Below are 24,401 nucleotides of genomic sequence, written 5' to 3' on the forward strand. Positions count from 1 at the left end.
TCAAGCCTGCTTTAACACATTCTCATATATTATGTATAAAGTTTCCATCAACTTTGTATCGAGATAACTCCATATAATATGTATGATAGACTCTGCCTCGAGTATTCACTATCTCCTAACATGTCAAAGTTGTATCTATACTTAAATCACGACTCCTTAAAGATTCTTTAAACTCCCCATACAAATGTCCTTATGCAATTTACATCAAGTCTTTGAATTCTGCATCAAATCTCCAATAATTTCTTCGCTGCTCGCGTTTTAGCCATTTTATGACAGACGTGGTTGCGCTTCAAAGTCAGCTTTCCAACATTTGGTGACCAATTTAAAGAGGTAAACAAATAGCCACTGTCTGTGAAAATGTGCAGGAAACTGGACTTCAACTTGGCGGATTTTGCATCCAACCTTGGGCCTCCACTTGTACAGAATCCAATTAACCCAAAAGCTCAATGTTAATGATAGCATCTTATGATAAATAGTTATATTAACAAGCAAAATTGCAGTATATGATTCGACGCGAGATTCACCATGTGGCAATGTATCCACAAAAAGGTATTGTTTGGTGCAGAGTTTGGGCCGATGGTATCATGGTCTATACTTCTTTCATTACTTTAAAATCAATTTCTTTTGCCTCGAATTAAACGATATGAACGTGGACGATATATGGTTTTAGCAAGATGGCGCTACGTGCCACACATTGGTCACTAAGATCGATCAAAGTCAACATAACACGGTCTTGAGCGATTTTGAAATGCAGAGACAAGCACAAGTTTAGTACATCATCTCTGTATTAAGTATTCACCTTATGCCTATCAAGTCAAATCTGTATTGAGTCCAAATTTCTATTACTTAAGTCCTCATCATGTTAATATCATCTCACAGTTAAATCCCCATCAATACTGCATCATGTCCTTATTGGAACTGCATCTAGCACATCAAGTGCATATAACCTTTTATTAAATCTGCATTAAATCATCACTAGGAGTTTTAAACTGATAGATGCAGTAAAGTTTTATCAATATTTGTCATCATATTTGCATCGAGATAACTCTGTATAAAGTATACATCGTCTTTGTATCAAGTCTCTATCAAGACCGTATCATATCTACAGTGGTGGTCATATAATTAAGAACAGCATTTATCAGTTTAAAACTTTGCGTTCTTTTTAATAAAATGTTAGATCTATTTTCATAAAAAAAGAATTATGTCTATTATCCTATAACTTATGTATTAATTGAAAAAGAAACGAAAATAATGCGATCATAATAACTTAAAAATAAAATAAATAAATGATTATTTTAGCTTGGACGGCTAATACACTTCAAATTTTTCAAATATACTTCAAAAGTTTACATTTTATACATAAATATTCCTGGCTCGTATCATCACGCCAAGTCACTTTCATGCCGCATAACGGAAATCCAAGCCCAAGAAAACTACTCCAGTAGAAGATCGCTTAATTTGCAGAACAAACACTTTTTTGAGTTCTAAGCAAAGTGGAAAGTGGACTCCATGGATGCACTGCAAGGAAAAAGCCACATGTATCGAATAAGAATTTAAAGCGTCGAATTCAATGGAGCGATGAAAAAAAGTTCAACTTATTTGGATAAGATGGTAAAAAATATGAACGATGACCCCCAAACAAAGAATTAGACCCTCGCTATACTTTAAAGACCGTAAAGCATGGTGGAGGAAATATTATGGTTTAGGCTGCATTTTCGTGGTTTGGTGTGGGTCCTATACTCAACGAATGGACCAACATTTATACAAAGACATCATGGCGAATACAATGAAGCCATTTGCGGACGAATATAAGCCTGTCCCATTCATTTTTATGCAGGATAACGAACCAAAGCATACTGCTTGAAGTGTTAAAGCATGGTTTTCTGCCGAAAACGTTAATGTTTTGGATTGGCCTGCCCAGAGTCCCAACTTAAATCCAATTGAAAATCTCTGGGCAGATGTTGAAAGGGCTCTAGAAAAGAAAATATATCTTACAAAAATGTTCATGCATTGTTCAAACTGTAAAAGAAATATGGCAGAATATTCCAATCGAACGATGTCAGCATTTAGTAGCTAGTCTTCCTCGAAGGTGCAAAAACGTACTTAAATTAAAGGGTTATCCTACTAAATATTAGGTTTAAATGACAATTTACATTTAAAACGTTGTTAATTAGTTAATTGTTAATTTATAAAAAAAAACTTAGTGTCCTTCATTATTTGTCCAAATTAAAATAGCCAATTATGTATTATTTTCGTTTTTGTTTCAATAATTACATGAATTATAAGATAATAAGCATCATTTTTTTTTGTTCAAGAAATCCAATAAAGCAATTTAATAAAAGAACTCAACATTTTAAAACCTTCTAAACTGGTAGATACAGTAAACTTTCATCAATATTTATCATCATAGCATCATATCAGCATCCAGATAACTATATAAAGTTTACATCGTTTTTGTATCAACTCTCTATCAAGACTGCAATAAGACCACATCATATCTATATCAGGTATGTACTGCATCTAGAAGTGCATAAAGTGTATACAGTTTTTATTAGCTCTACATAATTTTTTTTAAATCTGCGTCAAATCTGCTTTATCTTTCTTAATTATGATGTAGTATTTAATAGATGTACTTAATAGATATAGTATATAAAGTTTTCTGTAAGTCTTCATCATTGAGATTACTAGAATTCTTCAAACACTATTATTCGATTCCAACTAACTGAAACGGATCCATCCCGTACTTAAGTGATACTTGACGCCCCTTCTTGTAAAAGATCAAAAGCAAGAGAAAAAAATGCAACATTCCACGACGTGGGCCAAATATCGCCGGGAACCTCCTCTCATCACATCTATACCGAGTTAATTCCTAAACTGATAGATGCAGTAAAGTTTCATCGAAATAACTCCATATAAAGTTTACATCATCTCTGTATCAAATTTTTATCAAGATTGCACTAAGACCACATCATATCTATATCGGGTTTGTATCAATACTGCATCTAGAAGTGCATAATAATTAGATCTACATAAATTTTTGAAATCTGCGTCTTCTTTATGTTTCTTCTGACTTAATAGATGTAGTATATAAAGTTTTCTGTAAATCTTCATCATTGAGATTACTAGATTTGACATCACTTGACTATTTAATCCTTTTTATATCTTCATCAAAAATTCTTCAAACACTATTATTCGATTCCAACTAACTGAAACCCATCCATCCCGTACTTAAGTGATACTCGTGCGCCCCTTCTTGTAAAAGACCAAAAGCAAAAAAATGCAACATTCCACGGCGTGGGCCAAAAATCGCCGGGAACCTCCTCTCATCAGACCGCGTGCAGAGAAACAATAGCACGCGTCGACGTTCGTCTTTTTTCGCCGTTTTCGATTTTGTTTTTTGGTTTTTCTTTTTTTTTCGTCTTCTTGCGTTCGGGTGCCGTTGTTTTTTTTGTTCTTTCATCTTTTCTTGTCTTTTTTTTTGAAACCCTCCGCGGTGGCCGCGGCCTAAAGCCCGGTAGCGGCCGCGCTACAATAAGTCTGACTTAAAAGGGGACTGTCCCATTATGGGCAAAGCTCGCTTAGGCCTCGGTAGGAGTCGCTGCTGCTCCTGCTGCCGCTCGCCGTCGCCGTTCAGACAAGCAGCGAATAACGCGCGACAGTCTTCTTCTGTTCGCTGCGATGTAGACGCCACCTTCCTTCTTCACTCTCTTCGTGGAGACCTTTTTATTAAGGCGCCCACTCAAATCCAACAGGTGAGTTTATTTTAAATCATTTTTTTAATTAATAAATTATTTTATTTGAGGTGGTTCAAAAAAATTATGATAAAATTTTTTTTGAAACATCTCAAATTTTTAAATTAGAAATTAACTTAAAAAATTAACTAAAAATAAGTGGTGGAAACTTAAAATTAATAAATTAAATTAATTACAAAAATTTTTTTGATAATATTAATTTTTAACGCTAAATTAATCATCGCTTAATCATTAACAAAGAAAAACTTAAATTTAACAATAGAAAAAGGTAAATTTGAACTCAGATGTTCGGGGAAAAGATGTTCTCCTCGCAGATTCGAAAACTTCGCTCACATCTGTTAGGTTTTTTCGATTTTTCGGGGGAAAATTGATTAAAATTCGATTTTTTTTGGGCGAGTATCCGAAGTAAACGCAAAAACGAAATGGGGGTGCGAAAATTGAACGGTTCGGGGCGAAATTTTAGAATCCCGGGGGTTAAAAGTTAACAGGTGTGCGCAAAGAGTAGAGAGAGTAGTCCCCCCTTCTTCACTCCGAGCGTCTCACTCTATCTCTTTGGATGTTAAAAGAGAAAGAGAGAACTCGAACGCGGTTTTAGCCACAATTTATTTATGAAAAAAATTGGTTTTTTTTTGTACGACTTTTTTAATTTTTAATAATTATTAATATAATTAAGTATTAACAAAAAGAATTGGATAAAATTGAAATAATTTAATTTATATTGACATTAACGACTTGTTTTGTTGTTATTTTGTATCTATGTCTCTATATAATCGTGTTTCTTTGTGTGTGTGTTGTAGACAAAGCGTGGGCGACCATGGACAACTTGACAGACAGCTTAGATCGAAGATAACAAGAAGAATCGTTAAGGTTGAGTCACACTTTGCAAAACCACCCACGAAAAATAAATAAGAAATAAAAAAGATGGAAAAAATTAGGATTAATAAAAATTTGTATGATTAAGGCTAAGTTAGGTGTAGATTAAGGTTAAGTTAGGTGTGGATTAAGGTTAAGTTAGTAAAAATGAAGACTGATTAGTTAAGAAAATTAATAAAAAAAATTATAAATTTTGATACGGTGCCATATAAAATTTAAAATCGATTAAGTTAAGGTAGCTTTTAAGTTTTTGAAATAGTATCTAGATTAAGTGATTAAGTTCGTAGATAAAGAAAAAGTCAATCATTTTTGACGTTTGAATTTAATGCGTGTCTCGATAGATAAGAAAAAAATGTTTTGATGGACACAAAATTTGTAATTATAAATAGAAAAAAATTTAGATTAAAATCTAGAATAATTCTTATAAAATCTTAATCGTAAATAGTTTTTAATTTAATTTTAAAAAAAATTGATAAAAAAATCAACGTCAATAATAGCTGGTCGAGCTTTAATTTAATAAGTTTATAAAAAATCATAATAAATAAATCGTAACCTAAATCATATCCTAAATCATAATTTAAATCGTAATCCTATTTTTAATTCATTTTTTTAAGTAATAAATAAATAAATTTTGAATAACCCCAAAACAAATTCGATTTAATTTCTTTCCCGAATAAAATAAAAATTCTCAATCTAACCGTAACAATTTAGAAATGTGGAACATGTTATAACGTTTCCACATCGCATTAATTGGTGTTTTTTTATCCAAGACAACAAAATAAGTCTTAATTGGCCTTTCCATCGAAAATGTCACCAAGAGGTAGTGCGGCTCAGTTATAAAAAAGTCGTACATTAAAAAACATGTTTATTATCACAATAAGGAAACAAATATTGGACGGAGAATAATACGAGAGAAATGAAGAAGGTGGGAGGATTTGTTTTAAATAATAAAAATCGTATAAAATAAAATAAAATAAAAAAAAAAACACTGGCATTGAATTAAATTAAAAGTAAGGATTAAAAAAATCGATTTTTTTTAAATTAAAAGGGATTATAAAACAGAATAAAAAATAAATAACAAGTAAATAAATATAAATATATCGATCTATAAAACATGTTTTTGATTAATTTAAATTGAAAAAAAAAAAATTCTACAAAAAGCGAATACATAAAAATAACCAGTGTCAAATAAAAAAAAAAAAAATATAAACAAACATAATCTTAAAAAACTACTTCGTATATAAGTACGTAGATTTTCGATTTTTTTTTGTTCTTGAAGTAATCTTTGTACATAAAGAGATTAACCAACCTATAACATCAAAGAGTGTATTTACAAGTTTAACTTACATATTTATATAAATTAATTTAATTAAAAAAAAAAATCTAACTAGTTTAATATATTAACTCACCCCATCTTGCGATTTTTTAACTTATTTATTTTTATAAATACTATATACACGTATTTATACCAAAAAAAAATAATATAAAGAAATGATACAAAAAGATGAGTAAAAGCACCTAAAAAAAATAATAACTCAGTTCAAAAAATTCGTTTTAATTAATTAAGATGGCACATAAAGTACTTAAACTCATCGGAATTAATTTTGTATCATTATGCGATAAAAATTTGATGTTTGTAAACCCACGTTTTGTTAAACCTAGACTGTAAAAATACAATACTGGTCGATAAAATGAATGTTTTGTTTTCGTGGGCGGAAAAACGAGATGTACGGGGTGTTATTTTATATTTTGACACCTACATTGATGAGGTGAAAATAAAACTTAACAAAGTCATATTTTAAAATAGCTTTGATACAATTTGATTTAAAAATATGAAAAATGTTACTAAATTTCCAATAATATGATAGATATAAAAAAATTAGTATAAAGTTTATTTTTTTTGATAATAATAAAAAAATTTAAATCGAATTTCAAATTAAGGAGTTATGTATCAAAAAATTGATTTGCGATGATATAAATCTATATCATATTAAGATTTGCATAGTCTCTTAATAAGTTGTACGTTTTTTTTGGGAATGAAAATACTTCTAGGAATTATAGCCTAACCAAATAGAAAGAATGTACTGTACTAGAAGTCCAAGAATGAAGATTACAATCACAGCCAAAATTAAATAAAATATAGCTCGTTACTAAATACCCAATTTTTATTAATCCTCTAAGGGCCGGTAGTATTTCGTACTATATTACAATGTACGGATAATTTTGTCGGTGAGATTATCGGCAGGATAACTACTTATCCGCCAAATATTTATGGTTACCAAGGTTTTTATATAAAAATCTTGTATGGTTACTACATAGGTTAACCCATAACATCCTATACGTACATATTATTGTCAAAATCATACACAAATCACTAGATATGAGAAAAAACTACTACCAACCGACCCTTATTTCGCCGATAGCAATCCTACCAGTTTGTACAACAGCGAATATCTTTATCCTCCCGATAAGTTTATAGGCCGGATAGCCATCAGGTATATATTGCACAACCGGCCCTTAGTTAAACAGGAAACATACAAGTATTGAACCCTGAATACTGATGAGTTCCTTATGTACCTTGGTAGAAGTATAAAGTCTCTTATAAGAAAACATTTATTCTCAAACAGCCGAGGTCGCTTGCGGGCGAGGCGCTAGAATCATCCAAACCTGACGATTTCGTATATACAGGGTGTTTCTGTAATATAATCATAATTTTAATCACAAATACTACAGTCAAAATGATGATGATTCGTGTAAAATTTTTTAGTCTAGCTAAGATATGGGCCTTCAAAATTAAGAATCTTTTAAACATTTTCTTAAATATTTTCAATATGGCTTAAATAGCCATTAAATTTTCCAACTGATTCTCAAAGCTTATTTCATAATCTTAATTTGGGATGTTTTCATTAATCGTAGGCGCCTATGCAAACAAATTGTAAGTAAAGCAACTGTCAAATTATTACCCAACATTATTTGTTTAAAATGGCAAACAATTACAATTTTTGGACCAGGGAGATGATATTGTAAAAAAAATCTCAACCTCAAGTAAATAACGGGAATACACTTGGACTAAAAGAAAACATTTTCTATTTTGTGGCAAATCATAGTACCACAGAATAACCAAAAAGGAGACTAAGGGTATCCCGGGTTGTTATTGGTGTGCCTTCGATTTTCTCAACGATCTGGCAACGTCGCTCGCTTCCCTTTTCTCTCTCTCTCTCTCTCGAAAGAAGCTGGTTTAAGTTGCGTATGATTTAAAGATGCTAAGTTTTTAGAAAAAATGCTTTTGCTGATGACCATTAATTTGAGAAATCCAAATTTTAAGCTACGTTGCATAATAATTTGACAAATTGCTTTACTTACGATTTGTTTTCATGGGCGCCTACAATTAATGACAATATTCCAAAAACGAGGTTGTATTTTTTTTTGCGAATCACTCGAAAACGATGCGTCTAATCAAAATTTATAAGAGTGAAAATCAAAGTTGGAAAATTTATGGGTTTACGACATATTAAAAATGTTTTAAGGGAAAAACTTTCGTAAACACCTGTATAGTATTGGTCCCGATACTCTAGTAGATAGTAGAGAAACTCTAGTTTTGAAAAGAGATAGGAAGACATTCCAATTTAAACGCCCTGACAATAACAAACCACATCTACAAATGTGACGAATCGCAATCATTGATATCCACAGGTTTTTCATAGTACTTATTATTTAAAAAAAAGGACAATTTTAAAATTCCCGCCTTTTGTGCATTCCAATTTAAAGCGTTCAAGGTCATTTTGTATATCAACATAAAATCGTCAGGTTTAAAAGATTCTAGCGCCTCGCCGATTTAGGACGAAATCATTCCTTAGACATCTTCGTAAAGATACAAATTCTCCTATAAGGAGACATTTATCATTAAACCGCCAAGGTCGTTTGTGGGCGAGGTGCTAGAATCCCCCGAATCTAACGATTTCATGATGATATATCAAATGTAGCGCCTCGCCCGCAAGTGACCTTGACAGTTGGAGGGTAAATGTACAGTATTGGAAAAAAGTAGAGCAACTTTTAATTTTTTAAATTAATGCTTTTCCTTACGGTTTACATTATTATGGTAATGTATATTATATGTATAGCATTTATGTAGTGAAGATCTCACAAAGGTAGCCTTATTTTAAAGTAAAACAACTTTGCTAGGAAATATGTATAAACATATGGCAAATAAGAACGAGTTTCTGATAAGATACATTCGATAGGACCATGCCTCGTCCTGTAGCTGTTTGAAAACCTGTGAACGCAATGGTTATTAATGATTTTAAAACCCATGTGATATCGCTCGCAAATTCTCTTTACACAAATGTGTAGTATCTCGAATTATTAAACAATATCGTGAGACGGGACTTGGAAGAAAAAGTCTGGACGTCCCAGAAAAACCAATGGATGTCTTAATGGAATAATTGTAAGAACAGCTAAAAAATATCCATTTTATTCTTCAGCCAAAATTAAGGCTGAGTTACAAGAAACACACAATTTGGAAGTATCAACACGTACAATACGCAATAGATTAATTGAAAATAAACTATTTGCCCGAAGACCAGCGAAATAACCACTTCTATAAAAAAAAAAAGAAAAGCCGCAAGACTGCTGTTTGCATGCACCCATCAAGAGTGGACATACAACGAATGGAAAAAGGTATTGTTTAGTGACGAATCCAAGTTTAACTTATTTAAAAATGATGGAGTGCAATATGTGAGGTGTCCAATATGAAAAAGGCTGACTTCTAAATACATGCAGCGAACATTAAAACATGGAGGTGGTTCTGTGATGGTTTGGGGATGTTTAAAAAAACAAAAATTTATAAAAATGTTGTCATTAATAATAATGGAGATTGTATTAAGTACTAAAAAATCTTAAAAATCTTCAATTTAATTGTTATTTACCTATAAATTGTTAAGTTGTTCTACTTTTTTCCAACTCAACTAATGCAATTCTGTTTAATTTCTATAAAAATAAAGCTATCTTTGTCAAATTAATGTAAAATCTGAGGAAAAACATAAATTTAAAATTTAAAAAAGAAAAATAAAAAAGGTGTTCTACTTTTTTCCAATACTGTAAGAAGCTTTGTGTCTTTACTAACTAAGTAATAAAGGCAACGATTTAATATGTTGATACGAAATCACGATTGTTGTTAGCACGTTTTACTAAGAGTACTTTTTTACGTAAAAATCATCAAATAATCCACTAATGTACCTGGAATTATGATAAAATCAGTAATGTAGATATTACATTAGAAAGAAAAATCTTTTATACACAGTCCATAACTCACAAATGGTAGGCAACAAGAAACAGTAACTGAGAGGTAAATGCCATTTACATACAAACTGAAAGTCATCATCGTTTAAAATGATAAAATTTGGTATAAACTACGAGAAAAAGAAACTAATATGGTCACATTTTGAGAGATATGAAAAACAAGTTTTTGTAACGACTCTTGTTGTTAAAAAGGTATCATATTTAAAAATTAGATGACCAAAAGTGAGAGTATGCAATACTACACTGAGTTCTTTTAATATTTTGACAAAAAATGGCAAAAATGAAGAATCTCCATCAAACAAAAAAACGAGAAGAGGCAAGAAGCAAGAACAGAAAACGACCAATATAAGAATTCAACTAGTAATGAACAGACACAAAATTGGTTAACAAATAAAGTGACAAGTTTAAAACATAAAAAGTAGTGTTTCTGCGATTGAGACGTTGCAAGTAAAGTCATATCCAGTCAAAACTGGTCAATTTCGTGCTTTGCAAAAATTGTTGTGCCTCGGTTATTAACAACCTCGATTAACTTCTAAGGAATGGTAACGCAAATAAGCAGCATTGTTTCGGAAATGACTAACAAAAGATAAATACAAGGTTAAAATCTCCTCTATAACCAAGTTAATTAGTAAGCATTTGTAATGATGGAGACAATTCCAAGTTCCAGAAACTGAAATCCTTGCCTAAGTTATCAACTTCTAAATCTTAAATATCCATATTTAAGGCTAAACTGTAATTCAGATCACAAGTTAGACTTTTTGGATGGGATAGAAGATTTTGAACACAATTTCAGAACTATAACATTCTATTAAAAAATAATACTAACAGACATCCAGGTGAACTTTTATGATTTTACAATCCTGGTTTAAATAGTATTTGCGAAAGTCTTCCGAGGTTTTGTACCCTTCTTAGTTCAATATTTTAAATTATAGAGTCACTCAACTATAAGCGACGGCGCTGTGAAATTGCGTTATAAGAAATAGCTACTTACAAAAAGCAACCAAAATTAATGAGGCGCGTGTTTATGAGAGATGAAAAAATCGATAAAAATTTATACCAATAAGAGTAGAAAAATGGATCTTTATTTATAGAGTCTATGAACTCTATTTAAATTGACCCACTTGGGGAAAATCAGAAAGAACAACCTCGAATTACCCTCATTGAAATTTTAGAATCCTAAAGGACGATTAATTAATTAATGTTTTATTATTATCAACTTTATACCATGAAGATATAATTAGACGAAGAGAATCTTTCAAAATGTATCTATAAATTTATTATTATAAAAAATAATAAATTATAATATTTTTATAAGTGTCTAAATATAAAATCTCCCAAATATTTGTTGAATTATTAATTTATATAATACAAAAAATATTAAAAGAAAAAAAATCGCAAGTTAAATAATAAAATTTTTAAGATGAGGTGAGTTCTTTTTGCTAGAAGACTCGAAAGAAAAAAAAAAAGAGATTAAAATATATATTTTTTTAATTTTATAGTGCGATATCTTTTTAATAACTAATTTTTTTCTTATTAATTTAAAAAATAGGGTTTCTTTTTTAATTTTTTTTTGTTAAAAACATTTTTTATAAATTTTTTTATTCACTCGTAACTAATTAATTTATTTTTTTCTCAGCGCGTTTCATTCTAAATAAACCCCTGAGTTCAGTCAGTGCATTATTTCATGCCGAGCAAAACTTCCAACAACCAACAACAATCAACAAAAAAAAATCACCACCAAAAATCGTATCATACAAATAAAAAACATATTCATTCGTTTAAAATTTAAAGCTTTTTTGTTATGTTTGAAGCGTCGCGTCGGATTCCAAGTTTTATTTTAAACCTAAAATTTCGATATTAACAAACTTTTATAATTCAAATACAAATCGTGAGTAAACCCATCGTGGGTAGACTCCAATTCTTTGTGTAGGACGAAGACTCACTCGTAATTATGTTATGAACTTTGCAAAACAACCTTGCAAACAACCGATCGGGTTTACCGTTTGCTTGCTTTTAGTCGAATCCTTTTTCGGTAACAAACGTCGTCGTCGTCTTTCGATTAAAAAAAAATATTTTAATTAATTCAAACTTCCATATCTTTGTAACATCTATGAAAACTTTAACACATTACGAAATTAGTCACAATAAAACATGCAATAACTGATTTACGAACGTTAATTTGATATATTTACAGTCACTTGTGCTCGCATGAGTTGCCCTCAGTGCATAATTTACGTCCCCAGACTAAGTTATGTACTCGTATAAAGAGTTACTTCTCTCGCGGAATGTTGGGTTAGGTTATTTACTATCACTTTTCAAAACTAACTCACAACCAAATCATTACACTAAATATTTTAGGTCAAAATTTCGTTATTTCATTATAAATTAAAAATTTTGATTTAACTAAAATTAACACTATCACTAGAACTAACAACTAAATCAAGAACTTGAAACATTCGGCTTTAGCCCTGTGTCTTTTAAGACGGCTAAATCCGAATGTTTCTAATTCTAGATTTAGTGTTAGTTCTATATTTATATTATATATAATATATATAACAACCTAGAATCAACCCTGAATAATAACTAAAACTAGAACTAACACTAGACCTCGAATAAAGTTTATATACGGTGTCCGGAAATGACGTGTTCAAAGCGAAGACCACAATTACTTTGAATAAAAATATGATGATTTAACTCATATACAAAATTGCTTAGTTTAGTTACTAAAGGGCTTTAAAAATTCATGATGAATCGAAGATAAAACGAAAAATACGAATACCGCTATCAATTTTAAGTGATATAAACTGTTTTTGTTTTTAAAATTAATTATAAATAGCCAGCTATTAAAAAAACGTTATATTATTTATTTAGAAAATATTTTTTTGTGGCTAAATCGTTTACCCAAATGATTTTTTATAAGAGAGAAAATAGTTTCTAAACATATTTTTGGTTAAGTGCGTTGTACACGTCATTTCCGGACACCCTGTATATTTTATACAGGGTGTGTCAAATGTCTGGAATATAGCCAATAACTTCGCCACTTGTAGTTTTAAAGAAAAATGTTTCAAACAGAAGTTTCTTTATTAAGCGTGGCGCATTTTTTGGCGATATTTGCTTGTTTGTATTGTTTTTTGTTTTGTTACTATGACAACCAACATTGTTATTTTAAATAAACATGCATATGTTTTTTTGCATACTTTGATAGAGGATAAATCTCTCTATGTGATAAACATATCAAATCATATGGTTTTATAAGAAAAAAAATCGAGAAAAAATGTGTTTTCTGAAAATATTAAGTCAGCTTTAAATGTCAAAAAAAATGACAGATTCAATAAATACGAAAATTTTTATGTAGTTTCGTCATTGGTATTAATATTTGGATCTTTTGTCGTTCGCTTAATTGTGCCATATTTGTTTAAACTGTCAATTTTTTGACATTTAAAGCTGTCAACGGCATTATTTAATACAGGTGACCCAAAAGTCACGTGTTTTCAGAAAACGCGTTTTTTCTCGATTTTTTTTCTTATACAACCATACGATTTGATGTGTTCATAGCGTAGAGGAATATATCCTCTATCAAAATATGCAAAAAAAAGCATATACATCCCATTTAAAATAGCGATGTTGGTTGCCATAGCAACGAAACAATTACCACAATTAATAAAGTATTTTTTATTTGAAACATTTTTCTTTAAAATCACAAATGGCGAAGTTATTGGCTATATTCCAGACATTTGACACATCCTGTATATAATTTAATATATATTTATACAGGGTGAGCTATTAGTATTCCGGCAGACAATAGTTGCTAAACCGTTGGAGAAAGAAAAAAATGTTTTCTACAAAATTTACTACTTTCTATTATGTAAAATTATTTTCACTTATACAGGGTGTTCCATTTAAGTGTAACGGAGAGTATGTAGATTTTTTTAAATGGAACACCCTATACATTTTATCATATTATGAATAGCATTAAATTTGTTTATACAACCGTATATGTTACTAATTCATAGCATTCATGGTTCCTGAGATATTCAATTGTTTTTTTCCAAAATGTGTCCATTGCAGGATCTTTTTAAAAACGATGTAAAAACAAAATTTTTTCCAATTTTGTCTTTAAACTATTTCAGATAATAGTCAAAGCCAGTAGATAAATGATAATATCCAAAGATATTAGATACGCTATACAGCGTGTTCATAAAGCATAGTTACTTTTGATGTTTTTCAAATGGTTTTTTTATAAGTTTTTTAAATGGAACATCCTGTACATTGTGTGCTAATTGAATTGCCCATCAAGCCCTCTTTAATTAAAGATAAATATGTCATATATCTAACTTTAGTAGTTTTCCTGATATTTAGAATTTAAAGAATAATATGTAATAAAATATGCGTTATTGTACCTAATATTATATTCTGTCTATTTTTATCATTTTTTTTTGTTCTCTCTTTTATTATTTGATTAATATTTTATAATGTAAAATAATTTTGCTGCCATACACCAGATTTTAATTCGACTTGGTACTTTATGAGATTTTAAAAAGATGTAAGTAACAAAATATGCAATTGTTCTGCCATATAATTTACAACTTTAGAGAAAATAAGATGCACATGTTAAGAGATACCTCAAGATCTTTTATACAGTATTTTGAACAACTTCTAAATATCAATTAAATTAATACCTACTTGTTGAGCATTTCCTTCAAATAATTTAGGAATTAAAAAAGGGATTTATTGTTCTGCCATTTAATTGTATTTTTATCACGTTTTGATTATTTATTTATTAAAGTTTTTTTTAAATTGTATTTTAATATAATATTACTGATTTAGAAATGACAGACAAACAAAAAAAGTGACAAAAAAAGGACAGAATATATTACATTCTGTCACTTTATATTACAAAGCTTTATAAACATCCTGTATAGTGTATCTAATATCTTTGAATACTATCATCTACCTATTGGCTTTGACTATTGTCTGGCGTAGTTTAAGGCAAAATCGGAAAAAATGTCGTTTTTACATCGTTTTTAAAAAGATCCTGTAATGGGCACATTTTGGAACTATGAACGCTGTGAAATAGTAATATATACGGTTGAATAAACACATTTAGTTGTATTCATAATATACTAACATAAACAGGGTGTTCCATTTAAACAAATTGACGTACTCTCCGTTACGCTTAAATGGAAACACCCTGTATAAGTGAAAATAATTTTACGTAATAGAAAGTGATGAGTCAAACAACTTTTGTATAAAAATTTTTTTTGTTTTTCAAACGGTTTAGTAATTATCGACCGTCGGGATACTAATAACTCACCCTGTATATTTATATACAGGTGTGTCAAATGTCTGGAATATAGTATATAATATATGGTTTTAAAGAATAATGTTTCAATTAAAAAATTCTTTATTAATTATGGCGCATTTTTTCCGAACCTTGCTTTTTTAAATTGTTCTTTGTTTTGTTGCTATGGCAACCAACATTGTTATTTTAAATGGGATGTAAAATCAGCTAATTACAACCAAAGTAGGCGCCGAAATAACGCCGTTGACAACGAAACAAAAAACAATACAAACAAGCAAATATCGCCAAAAAATGTGTCATGATTAATAAAGAAACTTGTATTTGAAACATTTTTCTTTAAAACTACTAAAGGCGAAGTTATTGGGTATATTCCAGACATTTGACACACCCTGTATATTTATGTATATTTATATATATTTGTATATATTTGTATATATTTGTATATATATGTATATATATGTATATATATGTATATATATGTATATATTTGTATATATTTATATATATTGATATATACAGGGTGTTAATTGTAAAATATTGTATCATGCTTCATACGTCTTTATGAGGTTCTCAAAGTTGGATGATTTGTCCATAAATAATCATTAATATTCAATATCTGTTGATAAATCAGCTGCAATTTAGAATAAAAAGAATTTTGAAAACTAGTTTTTTGTTAAAGTTATTTTCTTTAGCTTTAAAGTTCGTTTTTCCATTATCATATCTTCATGAAAAACACATTTGGCAACATAGTAGAACAACATTTTAACATTAAGATTTTCGATTCAGAATCGGTTGTAGAATGTCGTTATGTGTAGATTATCCGCCAATTTCTAAACACCCTGTATTTATGTATATTTATATACAGGGTGATTTATAACATACGGAGCGGATTAAAAGGGTACTAGGGCCCAAACTGAAGATATTTTCTTAATAATGTTTATACGGTATTACACTACGTTTAAATTCAAACTGCGAATATTTTGAGGTTACTTAAACAATACAGAATTAGCACCAATACTAAAATTTTTGTAATATGGCAGTTCCGGCTATTTAAAAATTTGTTAAATCGCTCAAAAATTGGTGTTTGTTTGTTGAGAACCGCTGATATCATGTTTTTATTGCTGCCAATCCAGTTGATTTGGTTAACTAGCAGCGGACCTGTCATTTAAGAATTATTTTAATTGTTCTTTACTAAAAAATGGACGATAACTTATTTAAAAAATTAACATGGAATATCTATATAACTATTAAGGTTTTAACAAAACATTATTAAGGAAATCCCTTCAATTTGACCCCAAGTACCTTTTAATCTGCTACGTATGTTATAAATCACCCTGTATATTTATACAGATTTATATATATTTATATATATATATATGTATAACAACGTAGTGCTGAATAACAATTAAAACTAGAAGTAACACTAGACCTAGAACTAGAAATATTCGGGTTTAGCCGTGCGTCTGAAGACTATAGAAAAATATGTACATCCCATTTAAAATAACAATGTTGGTTGCCATAGCAACCAAACAAAGAACAATTTAAAAAAGCAAGTACCGCAAAAAAATGCGCCACAATTAATAAAGAATTTTTTAATTGAAACATTATTCTTTAAAACCATATATTATATACTATATTCCAGACATTTGACACACCCTGTATATAAATATACAGGGTGAGTTATTAGTATCCCGACGGTCGATAATTACTAAACCGTTTGAAAAACAAAAAAATATTTTGTACAAAAGTTGTTTGACTCATCACTTTCTATTACGTAAAATTATTTTCACTCATACAGGGTGTTCCATTTAAGCGTAACGGAGAGTACGTCAATTTGTTTAAATGGAACACCCTGTTTATGTTAGTATATTATGAATATAACTAAATTTGTTTATACAACCGTATATATTACTATTTCACAGCGTTCATAGTTCCTGATATATTCATTGCTCTTCCAAAATGTGCCCATTACAGGATCTTTTTAAAAACGGTGTAAAAACGACATTTTTTCCGATTTTGCCTTGAAACTATGTCAGACAATAGTCAATGCCAGTGGGCAGATGACAGTATTCAAAGATATTAGATACACTATACAGGATGTTTAGAAAGCTTAGTTACTTTTAATGTTTTTCAAATGGCTTTTTCTTATATTTAGAATTTAAAAAAAAATGTGTAATAAAATGTCATTATTGTACTTAAAAAGTGACAGAATGTAATATATTCTATTTTAATTGTTCTTTACTAAAAAATGGACGATCAATTATTTAAAAAATTACCATGCGATATAACTATTAAGTTTTTAACAAAATATTATTAAGAAAATCTCTTCAGTTTGACCCCAAGTACCTACCCTTTTAATCTGCTTCGTATATTATAAATCACCCTGTATATTTATACAGATTTATATATATTTATATATATATATATATATATATAACAACGTAGCGCTAAATAACAACTAAACCCGAAACTTTCTAGTTCTAGGTCTAGTGTTAGTTCTAGTTTTAGCTCAATAATAATATACAATTTAGCGCTATCTAGTGCTAACCAAGGCTACTTAGCACTGTCACTACAACTAACACTCGACCTAGAACTAGAAACATTCGGGTTTAGCCGCACGTCTCAAAAGACGGCTAAACCCGAATGATTCTAGTTCAAGGACGAGTATTAGTTCTAGTGATTTGGAGAATGAAGCACCCTCGTTGAAGGTAGAGCTATCTTTTATTGAACTATCTTTTGAGATACCGAATGTTTCTAGTTACATTTTGTGTTAGTTCTAATGATAGTGTTAGTTTTAGTTCACACCAATAATGAAAGATATGAAAACAATAAATTGCGTGAGGTCCTCTCTTTTGAGACTTCACCAAGAAGAAAATTTTTGTAGACGACGTCGACGACACCGAAAGAGAACTCGATGAATAATTCAATATCGAAGTCTGCTTTAGCGATTCGGCGTCTATCGAGCGATTTTTGACAGCTTCAGATCGACCGTGGCCTACTGCTAATTGGTCGCAGCGGTCATCGCAAAAAGGGGCCCCCGCCGACCGAGAAAAACCCCCTAACAAACGATCGATTGTCTTCGACGGGACCGCGCGGTTCGTTCTCGTCGCGGACGCGCTTCTTCTTCTTTTTGATTCCTTCTTTTCTCAACGCAACATCATCGTTCTCCTCTTTCGATCGAGATACTCTTTTCTTCCGACTTCTTCGTCGTCTTCTTCTTCAACATATCTTTGTCTTTTCACCCGGGCAATATCCGACAAGAAAAAATTTTAAAACAACCCGACTGTGTTTTTCAACCAGACCAAATTGACTTTTTCAACCCATCGACACCGTTTAAAGTCGTTTTTTCCTTTTCATTTTCGAATCTCAAAAAGTGTTCAAGTTTAAAGGATCGAAAACGATAAAAAGAAGAAAGAATTCGAGAACGCGATTGTAACTTCTTTTTAAACCATTCAAGTTTAAAGTAAAGTAAGAATGATTTTTTTTATAATTTTTTTACAATTTTTTTTTTTTGTTGGAATGTGGTTTCGTAATTTTTTTTAATGTTTTAATTTGAATTTGTAATCGATTTAAATCCGGTTATAAATCACCATATGAATATGTAGTCGGATTTAAATGAAATTACCCTACAAATGACCTTGAAACTAGTCGCAACAAGTTTCGTTCTCCCCACTCCTTAATTATTCGACCGAAAACATACGAACATACTCGAAGCTTAATCGCCGAGTTCTAATTGAAGCATATTTACTAGAATTTACAAGATTTAGATTGAAATTGTCTTTTTACACATTCAAAAATCGAATTTCGTTCAACCGGAATCAACCGAATCGACGCACGAACATAATCGAAGTGTAAAACGTCAAGTTAATAATAACTTGGGTCTACATTTTTGTTTTAATTCTTATCGTTGCGAATGAGCATGAGCCATATGGGTATGGTGCGGGTGTTGGGGATGACCGTAAGGTTGATGGGGTGGCGGTAACGGGCTTGGACACGCCTGCGAGTAGGCCCCGTGTTGAGGCGACCCGCCCAGACCCAGATGGCTTTGCTCCAGGTGGCCGTAATGTTGGCTTTGTAGCGCATGCGAGTGCGTGTGCGGCGAACCGTAGACCATTTGCCTTACTTTTGAATCCTCGTCGCTAATGTTGTACGTCAGTTCCGTTTCCTCGAACCCTGTCGCCGACATCCGTTGATCACCCGACGAAGAACCCGCCGGCGGATCGGGCGAGTTTAGACACGTTTGGATCAACGCCTTACCAGCGTCGCTGGTTATCATGGGTTGAAGTTTTCTCGTTGCGAAGGTGTACACGTGACCGGTTTCCGAAGCCACCAGCAGCATCACTTGGGTCCCAGTTAACGTTGATAGTTCATAAGCCTGGAATTAAAAAAATTTTTAATAAAAAAATGAGTAAACAATAAAAATCTATAATTAGCACTTTTATAATCATAGTTAACAGAAAAGATTCTTGAATGAAGATTAATTTTACAAGTTATTTCTAAAACAATATCCCATTAAATGGTTATTAAACGGCTTAGGTTAATGTTACGATGATGATGTAATAGGGAAATTAATTAGAAAACGCCGTATTGTTTATTCATTCTTTATTCATTATTTGTCGATGCGGCAAAAGTGTTTGGGAACATTTTAAACTTTAAAGACTTTGAATAAAGCGCGAAGGTGTTGAGTAATCAGTTTTAAGGAATTATGGTGGATGCGCCGGATAAAATATTTATTAGTTGAGATTAACACAATTTTTTTTAGAAACTACGATAAATAGCACCACGTTAATTTTAACTGAGTGTTAATCCAACAAAAACTTCATTAAATAACAAATTATTAATCCAATAATATCTAAATCCGATATTTACATCATATTTAGTCGAAGCAAATTTTATAAAATTTAAATCAAACGGTAATCAGTACTTAATCCAACGTTAATGCTTTGTTAACTCATCTAAATTGACATATTCCAGGTCTATTTCCTACATTAACAAATTATTAATCCAATAATAATCTATATCCGGTATTTACATCTTATTTAGTCGAAGCAAATTTTATAAAATTTAAATCAAACGGTAATCAGTACTTAATCCAACGTTAATGCTTTGTTAACTCATCTAAATTGACATATTCCAGGTCTATTTCCTACATTAACAAATTATTAATCCAATAATAATCTATATCCGGTATTTACATCTTATTTAGTCGAAGCAAATTTTATAAAATTTAAATCAAACGGTAATCAGTACTTAATCCAACGTTAATGCTTGGTTAACTCATCTAAATTGACATATTCCAAGTCTATTTCCTGCATTAATAATTATTAATCCAATAATAATCTAAATCCGATATTTACATCATATTTAGTCGAAGCAAATTTTATAAAATTTAAATCAGACAGTAATCAGTACTTAATCCAACGTTAATGCTTTGTTAACTCATCTAAATTGACACATTCCAAGTCTATTTCCTACATTAACAAATTATTAATCCAATAATAATCTAAATCCGATATTTACATCATATTTAGTCGAAACAAATTTTATAAAAATTAAATCAAACGGTAATCAGTACTTAATCCAACGTTAATGCTTTATTAACTCATCTAAATTGACATACCCCAAGTTTATTTCCTACATTAACAAATTATTAATCCAATAATAATCTAAATCCGATATTTACATCATATTTAGTCGAAGCAAATTTTATAAAATTTAAATCAAACGGTAATCAATACTTAATCCAACGTTAATGCTTTGTTAACTCATCTAAATTGACACATTCCAAGTCTATTTCCTACATTAACAAATTATTCATCCAATAATAATCTAAATCCGGTATTTACATCATATTTAGTCGAAGCAAATTTTATAAAATTTAAATCAAACGGTAATCAATACTTAATCCAACGTTAATGCTTTGTTAACTCATCTAAATTGACATATTCCAAGTCTATTTCCTACATTAACAAATTATTAATCCAATAATAATCTAAATCCGGTATTTACATCATATTTAGTCGAAGCAATTTTATTAAATTTAAATGAAACGGTAATCAGTACTTAATCCCACGTTAATGCTTTGTTAACTCATCTAAATTGACATATTCCAAGTCTATTTCCTACATTAACAAATTATTAATCCAATAATAATCTAAATCCGACATTTACATCATATTTAGTCGAAGCAAATTTTATAAAATTTAAATCAAACGGTAATCAATACTTAATCCAGCCTTAATGCTACGTTAATTCATCTAAATTGACATATTCGAAGTCTATTTCCAAGTTGGTAGATAAACGTTAATCGAGCACCATTGAGGTCCTCAGCATATTAGACACTTTTAGACTAGGAGTTTTAGAAGTTTTCTTAATAGCTCCAGTAAGACGGAATGACCAGAATGTTTGTAGTTCTAGGTTTAGTGTTAGTTAAATAAATATACATTATATATATTTATATGTATTTATGTATATTTATATGTATATTTATATATATATACTATATCTATACAGATTTATATATATAGAATCTTATATTCTTATCTATATATAGAAACATTCGGGTTTAGCCGCACAATTTCAAAAGACGGCTAAACCCGAAGATTTCTAGTTCAAGGACGAGTATTAGTTCTAGTGATTCAGAGAAGGAAGCTACAACTGAGAGCACCCTCCGTTGAAGACAGAGCTATCTTTTATTAATCTAAAATTAGAGCTAAAACTAGAAACATTCGGATTTAGCCATCTTTTGAGACAACCGAATGTTTCTACTTAGATCTTGTGTTAGTTCTAATGATAGTGCTAGTTTTAGTTTTGCACCAGCCGAGAAAGATATAAACAATAAATTGCGTGAGGTCCTCTCTTTTGTGACTTCACAAAGAAGAAAATTTTTGTTTAAGACGACGTGAACGATACCGAAAGAGAACTCGATTAATAATTCAATATCGAAGTCTGCTTTAGCGAAAACTTCATTAATTTTTAATACATTAATCCAATAATAATCTACATCCAGTATTTGCATAATATTTAGTCGAAGCAATTTTTATAAAATTTAAATCGAACGGTAATCAATACTTAACCCGACGTTAATGCTATGTTAACTCATTTAAATTGACATATTCCAAGTCTATTTCCAAGTTGGTAGATAAACGTTAATCGAGCAACATTGAGGTTCTCAGCATATTAGACACTTTTAGACTAGGAGTTTTGGAATTTTTCTTAATAGCTCCATTAAACAAAGTTTCTTGCCTGTAGAACAATTTGCTGAAGATTTAATGATTGAAGGCAAAGTTGTATTGAAAGAAAACTATATTTTTTTTTAAAGCATCACTTCTTTTTCTTTCGGTGTTGGTCTTTAATTTTTGCAATAACCAAAAGTGTCTGTAAGCATATTCGAATAATATCTCAGGTAACTACAGTTTCAGGTTCTTGAAAAATGTGAATCTTAAGTTAGCAATAAAAATTTTTTCTGTCATAAAGGGTAATATTGGGGTGCGGATACGCAAAGAGTGTACAGGAGGATATAATCGAGTCACAGATTGCGACAGTTTCTGGTTCTTGATAAAGAGATGTTTTCCACAAAGTTTCAAAGTTTTTGGAATATGGAAAAATTTTATTGGTGTGAACCAAAATGGTCTAATCGATTAAAAATATATTCAGTATACTTAAGGGGGTTGAAATATTTAAAACAAAATGTTTTTAATGTTATGTGAAAATGTTTCAAAGATATCAAAAAGTATAAAAATTGATTGGTGTGTGTCAAAATTGTTCAAAAAACGGTTTCAACTAAAGTTAGACATGGGTCCATGAAGATTTCGAAGTGTCCTCTGAAGTTACCCTGCATCAACTTGAGTGAAGAGCAAGACATACAGTGAAGAGACTTTGTCGGACAAGATCTTATTGCATCCGCTGTATTAAGACATGCTAGATTTCTAACACATCTTGTTCTCCAAAATTTTAAGACATTATTTTGCACTTTATCTTTAGATCTTCTCCTTGCACTATCTAGATATTTCATCACAGATATTTCAGAAAAACAAAGTAATGGCTGAACAATTGAAGGGTTTATTTCAAAAACGACACATGTCCATAAATGTTTTGTGTCCATGTGTCGTTTTTGAAAGAAACCCTTCAATTAATATCATATTAAAATAAAGCTGCCATGCACATTGGAACGTTCCAGTATGAATCTTTGAAACTCGTGTAGTTCTGTATCGATATGATAACAATGTAATGAATCGTCCGACAAAATTTAGACACAACAGCGAGTTTTCTTGCAAACTATTCGAGTTTTGTATCGATATGGTATCAGTATAGCGCCTCAGTCGCAAGTCATCTCAGCTTAATTAAAAGATTTCAGGTAAATTGTTTATTTTTTGTGCACTATGGAAATTATCTAACACCTCGGCCGAATTTTTTTCACAAACTATACAAGTTTTGTATCAATATATATATAAATATATATAAAAACCTCCAAGCAGTTTAATTATCCGTCAAGTTTACTGTATGCTGTGGCATTTTGAAATTTGGAGTACTTGGATACTTTAAAAAAGATGATGCAGTCATTGCATGATGCAAAGGCATTATTTTTATAGTTCAAGATTACCTCTATAAAACATGATGTTACATTAAAAGCTATTGCAGCTATCCAGACTTGACTCCTTGTGATTTCTGGGTATAAGTCATACTGAATTAATAACCTAAAAACAATGCATAACAATTATAAGGTGAAAAGATTTCGTATATGCATTGAGACCCTAAGGATGTAAGGTTTCATTGCCCAGAATGTCTTTGTGACCTGAAACTCACCATAGATAGCTACTTGAAAATGGTTATGTTTATCTGGTCAAAATTACATTCTGTCGGTATATGGTTCGTTTTAATTTGAATCACGTAGTTTAGATATGGGTCCATGAGAATTTTGGAGTGTCCTCTGAGGTTAAAACATGCTAGATATCTAACACATCTTGTCCTCCAAAATTTTAAGACATTATTTTGCACTTTATCTTTAGATCTTCTCCTTGCACTATCTACTCCACACAAATCATGGTTTCAAGTATTATTTCTGTACATACATTTTCTACATGCAATTCATCACATTAGATTCATTTACTTGGCAAAATTTCAGAAAAACATTTCCTAACTACTTAATTATTTGATGTCCTTTTTAGTAGTATCCT

General features: G+C 30.5%; 1 protein-coding gene and 1 long non-coding RNA gene across 2 annotated transcripts in view; one reads left to right on the plus strand and one right to left on the minus strand.

The window, feature by feature from the left end:
• LOC111419423 (serum response factor blistered) overlaps positions 1-24,401 on the minus strand; it is a 62,492-nt gene that overhangs the window by 26,060 nt on the left and 12,031 nt on the right. The window contains exon 2 of the mRNA XM_071195411.1: positions 19,349-19,600. Within this exon, the coding sequence (XP_071051512.1) occupies positions 19,349-19,600 (252 nt within the window). The remainder of the gene's footprint in view (positions 1-19,348; positions 19,601-24,401) is intronic.
• Positions 3,620-5,188, plus strand: LOC111420238 (uncharacterized). Its single transcript, XR_002707066.2, has 2 exons — positions 3,620-3,752; positions 4,550-5,188. It is a non-coding gene; the product is annotated as an uncharacterized lncRNA (long non-coding RNA).

This window comes from Onthophagus taurus, chromosome 3, assembly GCF_036711975.1.
Source record: "Onthophagus taurus isolate NC chromosome 3, IU_Otau_3.0, whole genome shotgun sequence".
NCBI lineage: Eukaryota > Metazoa > Arthropoda > Insecta > Coleoptera > Scarabaeidae > Onthophagus > Onthophagus taurus.